General features: G+C 54.0%; 1 protein-coding gene across 2 annotated transcripts in view; it reads right to left on the bottom strand.

Annotated features, from left to right (window-relative positions):
- FREM2 (FRAS1 related extracellular matrix 2) overlaps positions 1–15,464 on the bottom strand; it is a 101,024-nt gene that overhangs the window by 44,987 nt on the left and 40,573 nt on the right. For both annotated transcript variants that reach the window (XM_053665564.1, XM_053665565.1), the window contains exons 3-5: positions 8,630–8,776; positions 7,857–8,087; positions 1,137–1,262 (exon numbers count right to left, since the gene is read on the bottom strand). In XM_053665564.1, coding sequence (XP_053521539.1) covers positions 1,137–1,262; positions 7,857–8,087; positions 8,630–8,776 — 504 coding nt within the window. The remainder of the gene's footprint in view (positions 1–1,136; positions 1,263–7,856; positions 8,088–8,629; positions 8,777–15,464) is intronic.

Genomic DNA, 15,464 nt, shown 5'->3' with positions numbered 1-15,464 from the left:
CCGGTTCCAGAGACCACACCGCACACAGCGTTGTGACGGTCAGTTACTGTCTGTGAATGAGCCTGGACACTGTCCCTGGTCACCGGCCTGGCACCGTGGGTCAACTTCCCCATGGCCTCAAACCTGGGGCAAATAGTCCATTCCAGATGCTTCCTTTTTAAAAAACACTTATTTGCAGACAGAGGGGACATGAAGGAGAAAGGGAGGGAGAGAAACATCGATGTGTGGTTGCCTCTTGTGTGCCCCCTACTAGGGAACCTGGCCCGCAATCCAGGCATGTTCCTGACTGGGAATTGAACCAGTGACCCTGTGATTTGCAGGCTGCTGCTCAGTCCACTGAGCCGCACCAGCCAGGGCTCAAACATCTTCTCTACTTCCTGCCAGTGGTCTCTGAGAGCAACCCGGTGAAACAGAACAACAGCTCCCGCTAACGGATGTGCGCTGTGTACTGGTGGCCTGCAGCTGTTTCATGCCTCATGGACCGACCACTCTGCTCTCTTGGGCCGGGCTTTATGCACCTGGTGATTGGGGCTTAAAGAAGTTAAACTCCCTGCTCTGGGACCCCGTATCCTGAGGTCTCTGGCTGTGGCCACCACCCTCCTGCACCTTCCCGCGCATGTGCACTAGCTCCAGCAGGGAGGTGAAGGACAGCAACATTGTAGATGCTTTTTCTTCCACATTCCCAGGAAGTCTACTTGACTAATGAACACTAAGTATCCATTTTAACTTTGTATCTCATAAAGTCAACTTTGAGAGGCGCTTGCTCATCAGCAAAACAAATATCCTGAAACTGATGATGGTGAATTTCTGATTGGTTTACCATTAGTTTCTTTCCTTGGGTTTGCACTTCTTTGACACTTTGTTTTGTTTTCCTTTATTTTTAAATGAGGACTCCTTCCACCTGAGCGGCCTTGGGTGGGGGAGGGGCTTCAAGTTCATGGGACCCACAGCACATTTGATACTAGAATGAACAACTGAACGGATCAGCTATTTCTGAGCAAGTCGAAGCAGAATCCTTTGAGGTTTTAATCCTTTCTCACGAAACTTGTAACATAAAATGCTCCACTCCAGGCCCGAGGCCGTGTCTACAATGGGTTAAAGAGGCTTCCTGGTACCCGGGGGGCATCTTACGCTACCTTGCTGCGTGTAACAGATCACCATCAGCTCCTGGCTGGCGTCCCCGCTCCTCCTGACGGGGACCCACAGCTCGCCGACGTCCTCCTCCACCGAGTACTCAGACTTCGGAATAAACACAGTGGATTCTAAGGAGAGAACACAGTCACAGTCGTGTTACTTGTGCCTGAGCTTCTTCTCTCAGAAACAGTCCCTGCAAATTAAAGCATCTGCAACGGCTGATTTCTCCCCTTCTCTGTTAGAATGACCCCGTGCCAGGGAAGGGAGAGGGGAGTCGGTATAAAGCATGTGGGCCCCGGGCCGGTGAATTCCTCACCCAGAAATAAAACCCAAGATTGCGTCTCCCCCCAGAAATTGTCTCCGTCCCATCAGTAGGTGCTGGTGGCCCACGTCCTTTGACCCCAGCTTTGTCCCCTGGGCCCGAAGCCACCCCTTCCCACCGAGCGGTCACATCATGGAGTTGGGGACCTCCCCAGTCATGCTGTGCTGTCTCTTACTTCACGGACGGGGAAACTCCAGCTCACAGATTGGAACTTATTTGTTAAGGACTCGTCCTGGTGAGTCAGGGTTAAAGCCCGGATCCTGTTAGATCTACTAGATCTGTTCTTTTCACCCGAAATGTGTCCCTTTTGGATGACTAAAACATAGTAATGCATCATTCAACACTTGGTTTCCTTCTTTCCTTTTAAAAATAACCGTTCCTTTATTTGGAGGTGGAGGTCGCAGCGCTGCTGCTCATGGCTGGGAGGGGCCCCTGGAGTGGCGAGCGCAGCTCCCCTCCACTTTCCCGGCCCCTGGATCCGGCTCAGGGGACCACGTCACAGGGCTCCCCGTGTTCTGGCCTCCTCTGGGCCAGCCAGGGAAGGGGAGCCTGTGAGTGGGCCGGGTCTCACAGGAAGGTCGGGGGAGGAAGACCTCGGAGAGAGCTGCTCTGTGTGTGACGGGCAAGGGGCTGAGCCCGTGGGAAGGGCCTCAGGCCAGGCAGTGCCGGGCGGGTGCGAGGAGCAGGCAGGCGTGCGCTGGGTGGTGGGAGCCGAGGGGGCGAGGGGGCAAGGGTGGGGACCAGGGCCGTGCCTGGGGCTGGGTGGCTGCCGGGTCAGCCTCGGCTCCAGCAGAGGCTCAAAGGCAGGCGGAGGAGCGAGGAAGCTTTGGTGTGGAGTAGGGGGGGCGTCAGGGCCCCCCGAGTGCAGGCCCTGTGACTGGAGGGTCTGGGCCGAAAGTGAGGACCGGAGTGAAGAAAGCGGCGGCTTCCTGACCAAGCCCCGGCCCTTTGGGGCCGACCGCTGCCCAGGTGTGGCCGGGGCCCCCCAGGAGCTGGGGGCCGTGGGCCAAAGTGTGTTTTAATGTGCGGTCTGTGCTTGTTTGTACACCCAGCCTCTCGGTCTAAAAGCACAAGAAGGCTTTGGAACCGTGGTGAGGTGGAGAAAGTACTAAAAAAGGGGGCGGGGAGTGGTCAGCTGTTTCCAACTTGGCTCACACGTCCAGCACATCCAGAGTCGGGGACCGATCGTCAGGTTCAGCAGAGAGAAGCCCCCCCCCCCCCGTCGCCGCCCCCAGAGCGGGGTCCCAGGGACGGGGGAGAGAACTGGAGGGGGGGGGCACAGACACTTCTTTTGAGGAGTTTTGCTTTAAATACAAGCAAAGCGGTACTTAGAGAGAGATTTTTTTACTTATTTTTAAAAGTGATGAGTTTTAGTATGGGTAAAAATTATTCCTACCATTCAGATTTTACCAAGTATCATCTATATTGGCCATTATCTTTTTCCCGAGTGGCTCAGAAAAGCCCACGCGTGTGGGACTGCCATCCCTTGGCCGCCTGAGCTCCGGTGTCGCCCCCCAACCCCGTGGGTTTCATTAAACCAGCCGGGGCTTCTCGCGAGCACCCGCGGGTGGGACTTGTGAATGAAATGAGGAGGCCGGTGTCCAGCGGGTGCCGGGCCCAGCCCGCGGGTCGGTCTTCTGCTGCCTGCACCTCCGGCAGGGCCCTGCTGTCCGTGGGAGAGAAACTGGGGGGGCAGGAGGACGCCCCTGAGAGGCGTTTGGTGAACGTTGCTCCTCCCGACGCTGTGGGAGCCGCAGGCCCCCGGAGGAGGCTTCTTGAGGGGGGATCCCGAGGAGCAGTGTCCTCCTGTCACCCTTCAAAGGCCTGGCCACCGTGGGCGGAGTTCCTGCTGTTTGCTCGGCCCTGCTCCGACCGCGGCGCCGCCGGTGTCCTTTCATCCTCTCCAGGCGGCCTGTTCGCACCGTCGCCGCGGCCCCGAGGGCGTGAGGCGTGGAGCGTGGGCTGGTGGGCGGCGGTGCCCGGATTTGAGCCCAACAAGTCTGTCTTGGAGGTCAAGTTCGTAGCCACCGTGCTGCATTCCTAAAAGAACAGCCGGGGTATGTGGGAGCAACATTCATGCCGCGGAAAAGTGAGGGGCTCAGCTGAGATGACGAGAGCGCTGACGCTGAGCTCAGAGGCGGCAGGCACGGCAGAAACTAAAAAAGAAGGCTAGACACAGATAGTTTGAGAGTCCTTTCAAAGAGCCTCTGTGTTTTAGAAGCATCGTGCGTGTAGAGATAACACGCGCACGTGATTTGTAATACATGACATTACAAAAGTATTGGGTAAGAGCATATCGTATAGAATGTGCCCATTAATGAAATTGCCAAGGTGTTATTACAAAGAGCACAAACGTATACAGTTCATATCAACACACATACAGGTGCACATACATATACACATGCACATATTTACATGCATGCAGGCACACAAACATATGCACACATCAGCACGCATACAGGTGTACATGCACATATTGACATACGTACAGACACAAACATACGCACACATCAACGCGTGTGCGTTGCAACGCGTACAGGTGCACTAGTAACGAGGGAACAGAACGTGTCCTGTCCCGGGAGCCCAGCGCGTCCGGAAGGTGAGCGGGAGGGTGCGAGGGCCGCCCTGCAGGAAGAGCAGACTCCACCCGAGTGGCCGGGGACGGACTGGGGCAGGGGGGCCGTGGGGTCGCCCTCTCAAACCCAACGGCGGTCACTGCCGCAGGGTCGGACTGCATGTGACCGCTGTTGTTTAAATCTCTCACTTTTCTCACAATGAACTTGTGTTGATTTTTATATTTTCAGATTGGTTTCTTTACTCTTCATTTTGAAGCCTAATGAAGTGAACATATTTTTTAAAAAATCAGTCAGTGTGACTGTAGTGCGATGAGCACTTTCATTTGCAACTGATGCTTTTATTTTTAGGTTTAACTGCTGTAACTCAGGCAAAAAAAATGACTTCTGTTCTCAGAAATAAAGGAGTTGTAGCTACATTTGAAAGGCAATGTTCCAACTGACCTTTTCTCAATTATACTGAATAGATGGAAAAAAACAGACCCTGCTAAGAATCTGATAGAAACAAAATCCCTTCTACATTTTCTCGTTATCGCAGAACAAAGAGGGGAAAGAAAATGCCGTGTGTGGGTAAGGCACCCAGGGTTGGTTGTTTTGAAAAAGTCTGGCGCATTCAGAACCTTCTGGAAGACATTCCGGTACACCTCCAGGCTACTTCGGTGCCCAGAAGCCTGCTGGACAAGGGGAACTGAATACAGACTCTGTCCATGTTGTGTTTGAACTTGGACAGTTCTCTTACACCTCTGAAACAGGTGTAGCAAGACTGGCTAATTTCCACAGGGGCTTGGAAAGGAACACATGAGAACAATGACAATGTATCTAAGTAACGTAGTAAGTGCTGCCGTTCCCCGTGAGGACTGGGCGGGTTCCAGGACCGCTCTTCAGCATAGGCTGCTTAGGTGGCTCTCTGGGTCCTGTTCGTATTATTACATGTTTTCATTTTGTAGATGTAGACACTTTCAGAGCGTTTCAAATCACTGGAAGCGTTTTGCTCTGCACCGCCTTTTTTCTCCTCCACTCTACGGTGCCGGAAACAAGTATCTTGTCTGTATTTGTTTTCAACAAAAAGTTGTTTGTTTTTCTTAGGGCGGTGAGCAGCTAGAGCAGCAAAAAGAAACAAGGTGTGGCCCCGGCCGCTGTGGCTCAGAGGGTCGGGCATCGCCCTGTGAACCCGAAGGTGGTGGGTTCAGCTGCAGTTCGGTCCCTGACCGGGGCCTGCCCATGCGAGAGGCAACTGGTCGACGCTTCTCTCCTGCACAAGCTCCTACATGCATCACTATTTTTGCAGCGAACATAGTAGATACGTGTGTATTTAATAAAATGCATCAGCTGTACCTAAATCACAACTATGCAATTTAAACAAGTGGATGGAGAGCATTCCAAGAGCATATTTATGAACAGGTGAGAATCCAGGACACATATGTACACGTGTATGTGTCCGTGTGTGTGGTAGATTTGGGAACCAGCATGCTACAAGTTGCCACACGTGAAGCTGAGAGCACCCAGTAAACATCAGGCGAAACTCCCGAAACGGGGCGCGGGCGACAGGGCGGGGCACAGAGACGGGGAAGGAGACAGGTGCAGTGCAGGGCGCATGCCCAGTGAGCGCCCCCGCCGCCGTCAGCGCGCGCCGGGGGAAGGTAAGTCCCGTGTGTTGGGAGAGCGGGTGCTGCTGCGAGGACCAAAGTGGAGAACGAGGAGAAGTGCCCCCCAAACAGCGCAAAGCCGGCGACGGCGCCTTCCCGCCCCCGGCACACCGCGCTCTGTTGCAATCGCCCACCACAGGGTCCCTCCCCCGCAGGCCACGTGCTCCTGGATCCCGGGACGGCCCTGGTCCGCTCCGGGCTCCCAGGGCGCCGACTGACCGTCGGCACGCAGCAGGCCTGTGCGCCAGGCCCAGCTTCCCTGCTGCGTGAAAACATCTCACTGCCTGTCCTGGATCCAGCGTGCAGACGGATGGACGGACGGACAGAGCGCTCACAGGCACGACGCTTTTGCGGCGAAGGCCCATGAGAGTTAGAAACACACTGGACCCTGACACACTTGAGATGGCAACAAGGGGGACTCTTCAGTGGCTTGACGTCTAACGTGGCGTTTATGAGATCAGACGCAGGGACACTTGGGGTTCGCGTTTCCCAGAACTCTTCACGAGAACGTGCCACGCGAGGATAAGGACGCTTCCCTCGGCCTCTGCGGCAGGCGGCCCCACGCAAGCTGTCTGGCTCGTCTCGGGCCGCACAACTAGAAGTGGCGGAGTTGGGACTCGAACCTCGGGTCTTGTGATGTCGAGACCACCGGTCTCCGAGACGACATGGGACAGAATGGGCGTCATGGGACATGTGGCGGTGACTCTGGGGGGGCCACGGCCAGGAAGGAGGGCTGCACATCCCCCAGAAAATTGTCTGATGCCTCAGACGGTCATGACGGGAAACGGAATGATCGTGAAGTTTCGTTTGGCAGCCTGCAAGACTGCAGATTGTAGAAGGAGTGTGTATGCGTGTGTGTGTTATTGTGTGTAGACCATATTTTGTGTTTAATATCCCACTTCTCGGACCCATTAGAGGTAGAGAGTGTCTCTCTGGGCGTATTAATACGACGGGGTTAACTGTCTCAGTCCCTGTAGTAGAGCGTGGCATTCGTACAGCTTGGAGAATGAAATAGCAAGAGGTGACTTGGAACAAACTCTGACGAAGGAGCCAGTTCATCTGTATTAACGCCGCCACGGGCTCGTTCGAAAGGGAGGGGCTGTTTCTCTGTTACTGGCTCACTGACCCCGCACTCGGGGCTGGAAGAAAACCCAGTCACTTGTCCCTCACTCACACAGTAACGCTCATGTCATGAAATGCTGACGCCCTGCATGGAAATCAGACAGAACTGAACTTCACCTGGAACCAAGGGCTGAGAGGTCAGTCAAACACACGGAACCAGAGTTCTGGTTCTCTCTCCTCTCTCGTTAATTATTCGCAGGGTTTTAACCTGCAGATTCCCACACGCATCTCTCTCATGCACTCGGGCGATTGTATCTCCTTAGAGCAGTTAAGGGTTTCCTGGCAGCAACATGAAGCAGGCTGGCAGCAGAAAAGAAACTCATGTCTGGCTTCTGACAGGATTTCAGCTTTGGAGGAGTCTTTCCAAGCTTTTTATAAATACCAGCCTTCAAAAGCCACGCAACCTCCCCCCCGCCCCCCCCCAGCTGCAATGAGACAAGCCAAGACTGTAGACGTGGGGCAGGAGGAGGGAGGCACAGGTCGAGTTACACGTAAAAGCAGTGGAGTTTACTTTTAGCAACAGCAGCCAAGGGTGTGCACTGACAAGCAAATGCAATCTATCAGAAATGAAGAGCAAAACACCCAGGAGGGGGACTGTGGGTGGGAGGGGCATTTACGGAACAGATCTGGAAACATACAGCAAAATGGAAATCTCTGGGCCGGGGACTGAGGGCAACTGGAATAATTGCGTGTAATGTGCGGAACAAATCCGCCCCGGAGCGATCCCATTCGTACACTATTTATCTAAAGCACAGTTTTTAAAGACAATTAAGAGACTTTAAAAGTAAGGAATTAATTGAAGAAAAATGCTAGTTCTCATCGATAAAACTGTAGTAAGAGAAAGAACTCAACGATCCCATGCTTATTTATCGTTCATGTACATGAAAACAATGACGTCCCTTCATTGATTTCGGGCTCCCTCTCCCGGTAGCACAGCTGAGAATTCGGAAACCCCAGCCCGGGAATGGCTCTCCGCGCAAAGCCCAAACATCGATACAAAACTTTCCTAACAGAGTATCGGTCATAGGAGCCCCACCCCCGCAGCAGCCCGCTCCTTACCGTCCCCGGGGTCCACGATCTCCACCGTGGCGGCGGCGGGCGGCTCCAGGGCGGCCAGCACGGGCTCCGACAGCACCACCTGGAACGTCTCCGAGCGCTCGTGCGCCCCGTCGCTCAGCAGGCGCACGCGCCAGGCGGCCCGCGTCTGGCCCGGGTTGAACTGCACTTGCTTCTGCGCTTTGCCCTTGAAGTCCCTGTCTTTCTCCGCCGTCCCGTCCCTGGTGCCGATACCTGCACGGAATCGCAAGACCCGGTCTCAGCCTTTTCCCGCTGGGCGAAGGCAGCTTCTCCCCAAGGCTTTTGCACGTCGCTGGCCCGCGCCCCTAACAGGTCGCGGAATAGTCTGTTTACCATTAAGGTGGCCTTCACCTGTGCTGTTCGAGGACAGACTTTTACCTTCTGGATAAACTACTTAATTGCCTACATAATTACACCTCTTTCAGATCTAGTGACTTTAAATTTTTAAAAAACTTACCAGTGATTGTTGCTGGTTCTGCAAAGTTACCGTCTATCAGCAGAGAGACCCTGTGTGGGTTTGCAGACTACATATTTTTGTTCACATTTCCTGTTTTTACAGCCTTTTGTCTGGGTGACTGCATCCTGACGCAAAACCTCTGGCCCGTTTTCTTTAGCTAATTACAGGCCAATTCGAAGCCAACATCTCCCGAAGCTTGAAAACTGCAGCAGCGACCTAAACACCTTCGAGTCATCAGACGACTGGGAACTTTTGCTGGAACACGTGCTTCTGTGACGGGAGTGGGCGTGAAACTTACTGATGAACGAAGTCTCTCCCAAGTAACCTCTGCGCCGGAGCACGACATCCAGGAACTTGGCGTCCTCGTTGACCAGGTAATAGTCCTTCTCGAAGGAGATCCAGGCCCAGCTCAGGTGGAAACGCTGCCTGGTCACCTTGTTCCCGCCTAGAAAGCAGGGGCAGAGGGACCAGAGGTGAGTGAACCGGCTGGAAAACCGCCCACACCCGAGTGACGCCACCTTACAGGTCACTGCAGCTGCTCGTTTGGTACACAACTCCGGACTCTGCACATGGAGGTGCAGCCTGGTGTTCAGCGACTGTCACCCAGAAACACATAACTGACACACTTATTCACGAAAATCCCTTGATTTTTAAGAGGAGAAATCCGCAAGGAGGAAGAAAGCAACAACTCAGGTTCCTCATCAACTCAGGCAGCCGAGGTGCAGGGTGACCTACGTGCCACAAGGTGCCGCTAGGGAGCAGCTGTGTCTACAGAGAAGGCTGCAAGGCTGGTCTGCGCTGTTAAAACACAGCCCCAACTCCGCAAATTAACTTTTTCTGGTTCGCTGAGCAATTGGGTGGAAGGCTTTCATTATACCCACTTAAGAAAAAGCAAATATCCCGTCTCCACCTCCCTTCTCCACTAGATTCCACTCCATTCCGTAGAACAAACAAACAGCTCTTTTCACCGACTCCATTCTGCTCTGAAGATAAAGCTCCCCCCACCTTCCCCACGAAGGGGGAGCCGCTGCCCGTCGGGAGAAAACAGCCCTTGTGTGGCATCCCTCTGATGTGAGGCTGCTCCGCCAGGTGAACCAAAGGAGGCGCCTTATCAGCTGATCACTCCGCACCCCCCCCCACTTCCTTTGATCCACAGCAATTATTTAGGGCAAGGCGAGGTGTGTGGAGCAGACACCAGGAACTTCTTTCAAGTCTTTCTGTAACAGGGTGGGGAAAAGCCCAAATAATAAACACAGGCAAGAAGCCCAATTTGGATTCCAGCTTCCTCTCTTCCGAGGGAGCTACAGGGGACAAGAAGAAACGAGAGAGGAGACAGGGAGAGGGGAAGACGTTAGTAAACCGACACCCAGCTGTCGGAGGGGAACCGTGGTAGCGAGTGAACAAAGAAGGGGGACGTGCTCCACTTTGTTGGAAGTTTTAAAAATAAAAGTTGCAGCGATTTGGAGCGGACCATTCATATGTTCTAAAGACCTAACGGGAGCCCCAGACGGCTGAGATTCTGTAGGGACACTGGTTTTCTTGTTTATTGCTGTGTGTGCTTCTCTATTTCCAATCGGAGTGAATTGTTAATTCTTTATCTGCAGGAGTGTGTCTCCTTCTGACTGACTGAGCACCCGGGCGCATCCACCGTTCTGGTCTTCACGGCCCCCCGAGTTCCTGGGACGCACCGGGACTACTCACTTTCTGACCGAAGAAACCTATGGAAAAAGTGTGATTTTTAGTAGTCAAGTAGCTAGCTATCTCGGTTTATTCCTTTTTCATGTTTTATATTTATAAACATATATGTTTATATGTCTATTGATCTTAGGGGGAGAGGGGGGAGAGAGAGAACACTGACATGAGAAAGAACCATCGTTCAGTTGCCCCCCTGTACGAGCCCCCACCAGAGATCAAACCCAAAACCTGAGTCTGTGCCCTGACCGGGGGTCGAACCCACAGCCTTTTGGTGCACAGGACGACACTCCAATGAACTGAGCCCCCCGGCCACGGCATTTCATTCCTTTTTTCATAAGTTTCAGCTTTCACAAACAAAGCACACACTACAGTTTTATTTGACGTGTGACTAGTAACTTCTGGCCCATTCAGTAACTCCTGTGTCCAACGAATACATTTTATTTTATAGTTTTGTGTACTTTACTCCTATTTCCTTTCCCCTGCATCCAACAGTAAGAGATCACTTAGCCTATACTTTCTCTATTTCTCTAAATTTGGACACTTTTTAGCTAATTATACTACTTGACTCTCACCCTTTCCTGCAATATTCCATAAATTATCACCCTTCTAGAGAGCACGTGTTTTAAGAATATAGAGTCCAGGCCTGGCTGGTGTGGGTCAGTGGGTGGAATGCCGGCCTGTAAACCAAAGGGTCACCAGTTTGATTCCCAGTCAGGGCACAGGCCTGGGCTGTGCACCAGGTCCCCAGTAGGGGGCGCTCTAGAGTCAACCACACATTGATGTTTCTCCGACTCTCCCTCCTTTCCCCTCTGTCTAAAAATAAAATCTTAAAAAAAAATTTGAGTGCCAAGGCCTTCTTCCCTGGACACTGTGAGGAGTGGACACTGTGAGGAACAGGGCGCCCCAGTGCCAGCCCAGCCCCATCCAGCGCCTTCATGCGGATTCACCCGCTTTACTTTTCTCTGCAGCGCTTCCCATGGCCTCGAAGCCCACACGTGTTTGCGCTTTCGCGGGCTCGCCCCGCCTGCCGTTGTGACCTGGGGCGCACGCAGGCCGCCTGCAGGACCGGCGCCTGCTAAAGGGGGTGGGCCTGCGCATGCGCCGGCTGAAGGCACTGCGGGGGGGGGTGGGGCGCGCCCTCGCCCTGGGGTGCGGATGCCCGTGGACGGATGGAGCGCAGCTCTTTCAAGACGCAGTCTCCTTTGACGCCACCCTTTCTGAGACGTCTTGCATACTTGCGTTTATTCCTGGACACTGTGGGAAAGCTGTTAAGGGGCTGCCTGTAAACGTGACGGCTGGAATTTGTGTCTACCCCCGTGACACCGCGGGGGGTTACTGGTGACAAAGCGGACGGTTTTAGGCCCATTTCATCTCTTTGCAGATTAAAAAAATTCAGCAACTATTTTTGCAGTTGGCACCGACATGCTGGACGGAGAAGGGTGCCAGGTTACTGCTTAATCGGGGGTTTCGAGTGGCGCATGCCTGCACTGCGCAGCCAGGATTTCCTGCGTCCGGCACTTTGAGATTTCATTTGAGATAAAATTCAGCAGCAGTTCCGAGAAACTGCGCTTTGCCAGACAGCGGCCTGCTCCGCGGGGGTTGTGTTAGACGCTTAGCATGCACTCTGAGTCGGAGATTTTGAAGTGGTTGCTGCTTACTAGAGAAAATAAAGTCAAGTGTATAGAGCTTAACTCTGAATAGAAGTCTGTAAGACATCATGTCTGATTCGCACACACACGAATCCCGTTGTGTTTCAGAATGTAGAAAATCTTGGGTGCCGGCGATGAGGCAGGAAAAGCCACGTGGGGCACGGAGGAGCGGAGACGGGGTTTTTCGTGACTCCTCCCGAAACTGACTCGACACAGTGGAACTGTGCCTTTCCTGGGAAGAAAGACACATTATGGCTTCGCTTATTACACACCGTGTAAACTCCCCTGAAACCTCGATTACACGGGAACAACAACTTTTTACTTTAAATGACAACGGCTCCAGCTTACTGTGACATTTTAGATCAAGTTAAGCAACTTAAAAAAAAAAGATTTTCCTTCAGTGTGATTCTTTGCCTTTCTCAAGTAGATTCTGTCACCCACGAAGCACAGGAATGCAGTCTCGACGTCCCCCTGCAAACAAATTAAAGCCTGTGACTTGTGCTGTCAGCTCACAGGACAGGTGCCCGACAGCTGATGAGCACACTCCCCAACGCTTTGGCCCAAACCCCCACCTCTGACTCCATTAAGGTTTTCACGAAAACCTTCTGGACTTTTCCGGCTGGCCTGCCGGGCTCTTCAGTCCCTTTTCGGTGAAATGAAACAGGTTCCTTCTTTGGTTTCTTTCAGAACAGCAAAGGCTCACAACCTTCCGCTGGCTGTCCCTGAGAACGCAGGGCTGTCCGATGTCCCCGGAGACAACGGTCACTTCGGGCGTCCACTTAGCGTTGACGATTTTTTAAGTCCAAAATTGTTTTGACACATTTCTTTTTTCTTGAGGAAAAGGTAGTTTTCAATAGAACATTCTGGCTAAAACTCCATTTGCCTGGAATAAAGTTCAGCCTGGAAGCTGAGCTGGGAACGCAAGGCACAGCTATTTGAAGAGCTGAATCTCATCCTCTGGGTCAGCAATAGGAATAGTTATATCGAAAAAGATTAAGATAGCAAGATCACCTCATTTACGGGTAAAATGATATAATTTTATTTTTAAACAGTTTGTTCTCTTAGGCAAGGAGAGTAGTTAGCAAGCAGGGCTACTATCAGCCTTGGTACTGACTGTGGTCAGGATCAAAAATTCAAGTTAAAATATGGGATGCATTTTCTTGCCATTTCTGTGCTAGGATCATCTTTTTTCAAAGAAAGATTTTATTTATTTACTTTTTTTTAGAGAGAGGAGTGTGGCGGGGAAAGAGAGGGAGACAGAACTGGGAGGAACTGGCCACCCAAGCACAGCCCCGACCTGATCGGAATCGAACCGGTGACCTTTCACCGAAGCTGGGCCAACTGAGCCACAGTGGCCAGGGCCGAGGGGGTCCTTCTCAGTTTGGCTTTGCCCCAGAGTCTTCCCCACGGGACTCTGTCCCTCGCCCTGCAAGTCAGGCGAGTTTTTCAGCCTGTTGCAAACCTGGGGGTCCGCTGAAGCCAGCTGGACTCTCAAACACGCCTCCCTCCGCCTCCAGGAGCAGACGTGTGACTGGAGATGGGACCGGCACGCGGGTGACACGTCTGTGCGAGACGGGGACAGAAGCCGTGGAGGGAGAGAGGCCCTGGACTCGGAGCCGTGGGAACCCCCAGGGAGGAGGGCGGGTGGGGGCGCCGTACCCTGAGGACCAAAGACCTGTTTGGTTGGGAAGAGATAGTGTTTCATGGGAGGGGGGGGCAGAGTTGTTCCTGGAAGATTAGCTTCGAGCACAGAGATAAGAAATCCGCAGAAAGGAAACGCGAGCAATCCGATCCTGCGGGAGCTCCGGAGGGTCGCTGAACCCGATTTCCTTCTCCTTTCATCCTGACCTGAGGGCCGGCTTCGTGGGCTGGTGGGGGGGCTGGGACGCGGGCCCAGGGAGCCTGTCGGTAGCTTCCATGGTTTTATGTAGACACTTAATAATTCCGGTGGTTCTTTTACCGTAAGCTATTCCAAAGCTGCTGGCAATACAACCTTTAAAAAAAATCATCCCCCAAGGCCACTTTTCACTGTTCTGAGAGAGAAATATCAGTCGGTGTCTCCCATACACGCCCTGACTGGGGACCGAACCTGTAACCTTTCGGCGCAGGGGACGCGCCCAACCAGCCGAGCCTGGACTTCTGATAACCGAGGGGTCGCTTTCTTCCTCTGTCCGGTGCGCAGCTAATCCGCCGTCCTGGGCGCCACACACCAGCAGAGGAGGAACGGCACGGGGGGCCGGGCTCCGGGGCTCGGACCGGGCAGGCCCGGCCGCCCTCTCCCACCTGCAGGCACGGGCGGGGCGACCATACCCGGGAACCGGACGCGCGCGGTGTGAGCGCCTGTGCCCGCTCTTCTTCCGCAGGCTCTGAACCTGACGTTGCCAGGTAAGGTCGTGCGGCAGGTGCAGCCCACAGGGACGCCGCGCTCACCTTAGAGGTGGAGGCGTGGCAGCCGCCCGACTCTGCGACACGCTTTCGCTCCTGAGGGACACGACTCTACTGCAGATGCACCAACGCACGGGTGTGCGGGGCATTTGTCCACGAGGCTCCGGAGACTGGACCCACTCGCCTGCTTGGCGGGAGGGGGCGCAGCGAGGCCGCATCGTTCCCGGGCCTCCTTGCGGCGGAGTGTCTGCCACCACAGAAGCAACACCCCTGGGGCTTGGTCTTCGTTTGCGGGCGGCGCAGAGCGCCCGTGAAAAATGAGCATCGCCCGCCCGCAGCTCCGCCTTCCCGAGCCGGCGCTCGTTCTGACACACTGTCCACAGTCCAGTTGGTGCTCATTTCCCACATCCTGGTGTCTCCTCCTGTGATTTTGCTGATTGACAGGTGGTCCGATCTTGATGGCAAGGTGCCGCCGGGCGCTCCTAAGCAGGAAGACTCGCCTCCCGCCTCCCACGCAGAGAGCCTGCAGGTGGCCGGGAAGCCCGTCCGGGCAGAAGCGGCAGTGCGGCTGGCGGGGAGTTCAATGCCAAGGAGTCAACAACGTGCATCAGACCAGGTGTCTTTACCTAGAGACGCAGGTGAAACAAGGCCACGACCTGATCGGTTAAGGAAAGGTCAGGCCAGCGGCCTCCGCAGAACCTGACCCTGGGAGCCGTTAATTTTACAGACTCTCACTCCAGCAAGTAAGGAAAATCGGTCACTTGATGTGAGTCACACTAAGCTCATCTCTAGGGACGAGACAGTGCAGAGCCCGGGAAGTGGAAAGATGTTCTTCCTCCACAGCTTCCCCCACTTCTATCAGCCCTTCCCCGCATCTGCCCCGGAGCGTGAGCCGAGGGGACCCCTCGGGTCCCCTGCCCGCCGACCCCCGCCGTCTGTCCCAGACTCTACAGTTGTGGACAAAGGCCCACGGGCTGCTGCGTAATCAGAATGAACCCAGGGAATGTACAGGCCAGTTTTTAACCTGGAAAAGGAAGATACACACGGGTGAGCTCTGATGCAGAACCGCCTCTGATCCAACGCACGGGGCAGACACAAGGCCCTCGGGCCGAGCCTGGCTCTCCACCTGTTTTACCTGGTCCAGCACCTGGTTCCTACCTGGCGGCAGCACCGAGCTCTCCCTTTACTGTTAAGGAGCATTTACACAGTCCTAAATTACAACCAGCCTTTCAACCACAAGGCTGAGGTGGCCCCCGGTGAAAATGACTTTGACACCCCTGCTAGGGTCTCGGCGGCCCACACCTGGGATTTATGCCTCTTTTTGCTTTTTTTTGAGAACTAGAGTACAGGCCTCTCAGAAGCTGGTTTTGCCATGCTGCCAGGGTCTCTAGAGAGAGCCTGCGC

Source organism: Artibeus jamaicensis, unplaced genomic scaffold, assembly GCF_021234435.1.
Source record: "Artibeus jamaicensis isolate MK-2021 breed Jamaican fruit bat unplaced genomic scaffold, CSHL_Jam_final contig_415, whole genome shotgun sequence".
NCBI lineage: Eukaryota > Metazoa > Chordata > Mammalia > Chiroptera > Phyllostomidae > Artibeus > Artibeus jamaicensis.
The sequence above is the reverse complement of the archived record's forward strand: the minus strand, read 5'-3'. Positions and strand labels throughout refer to the sequence as shown.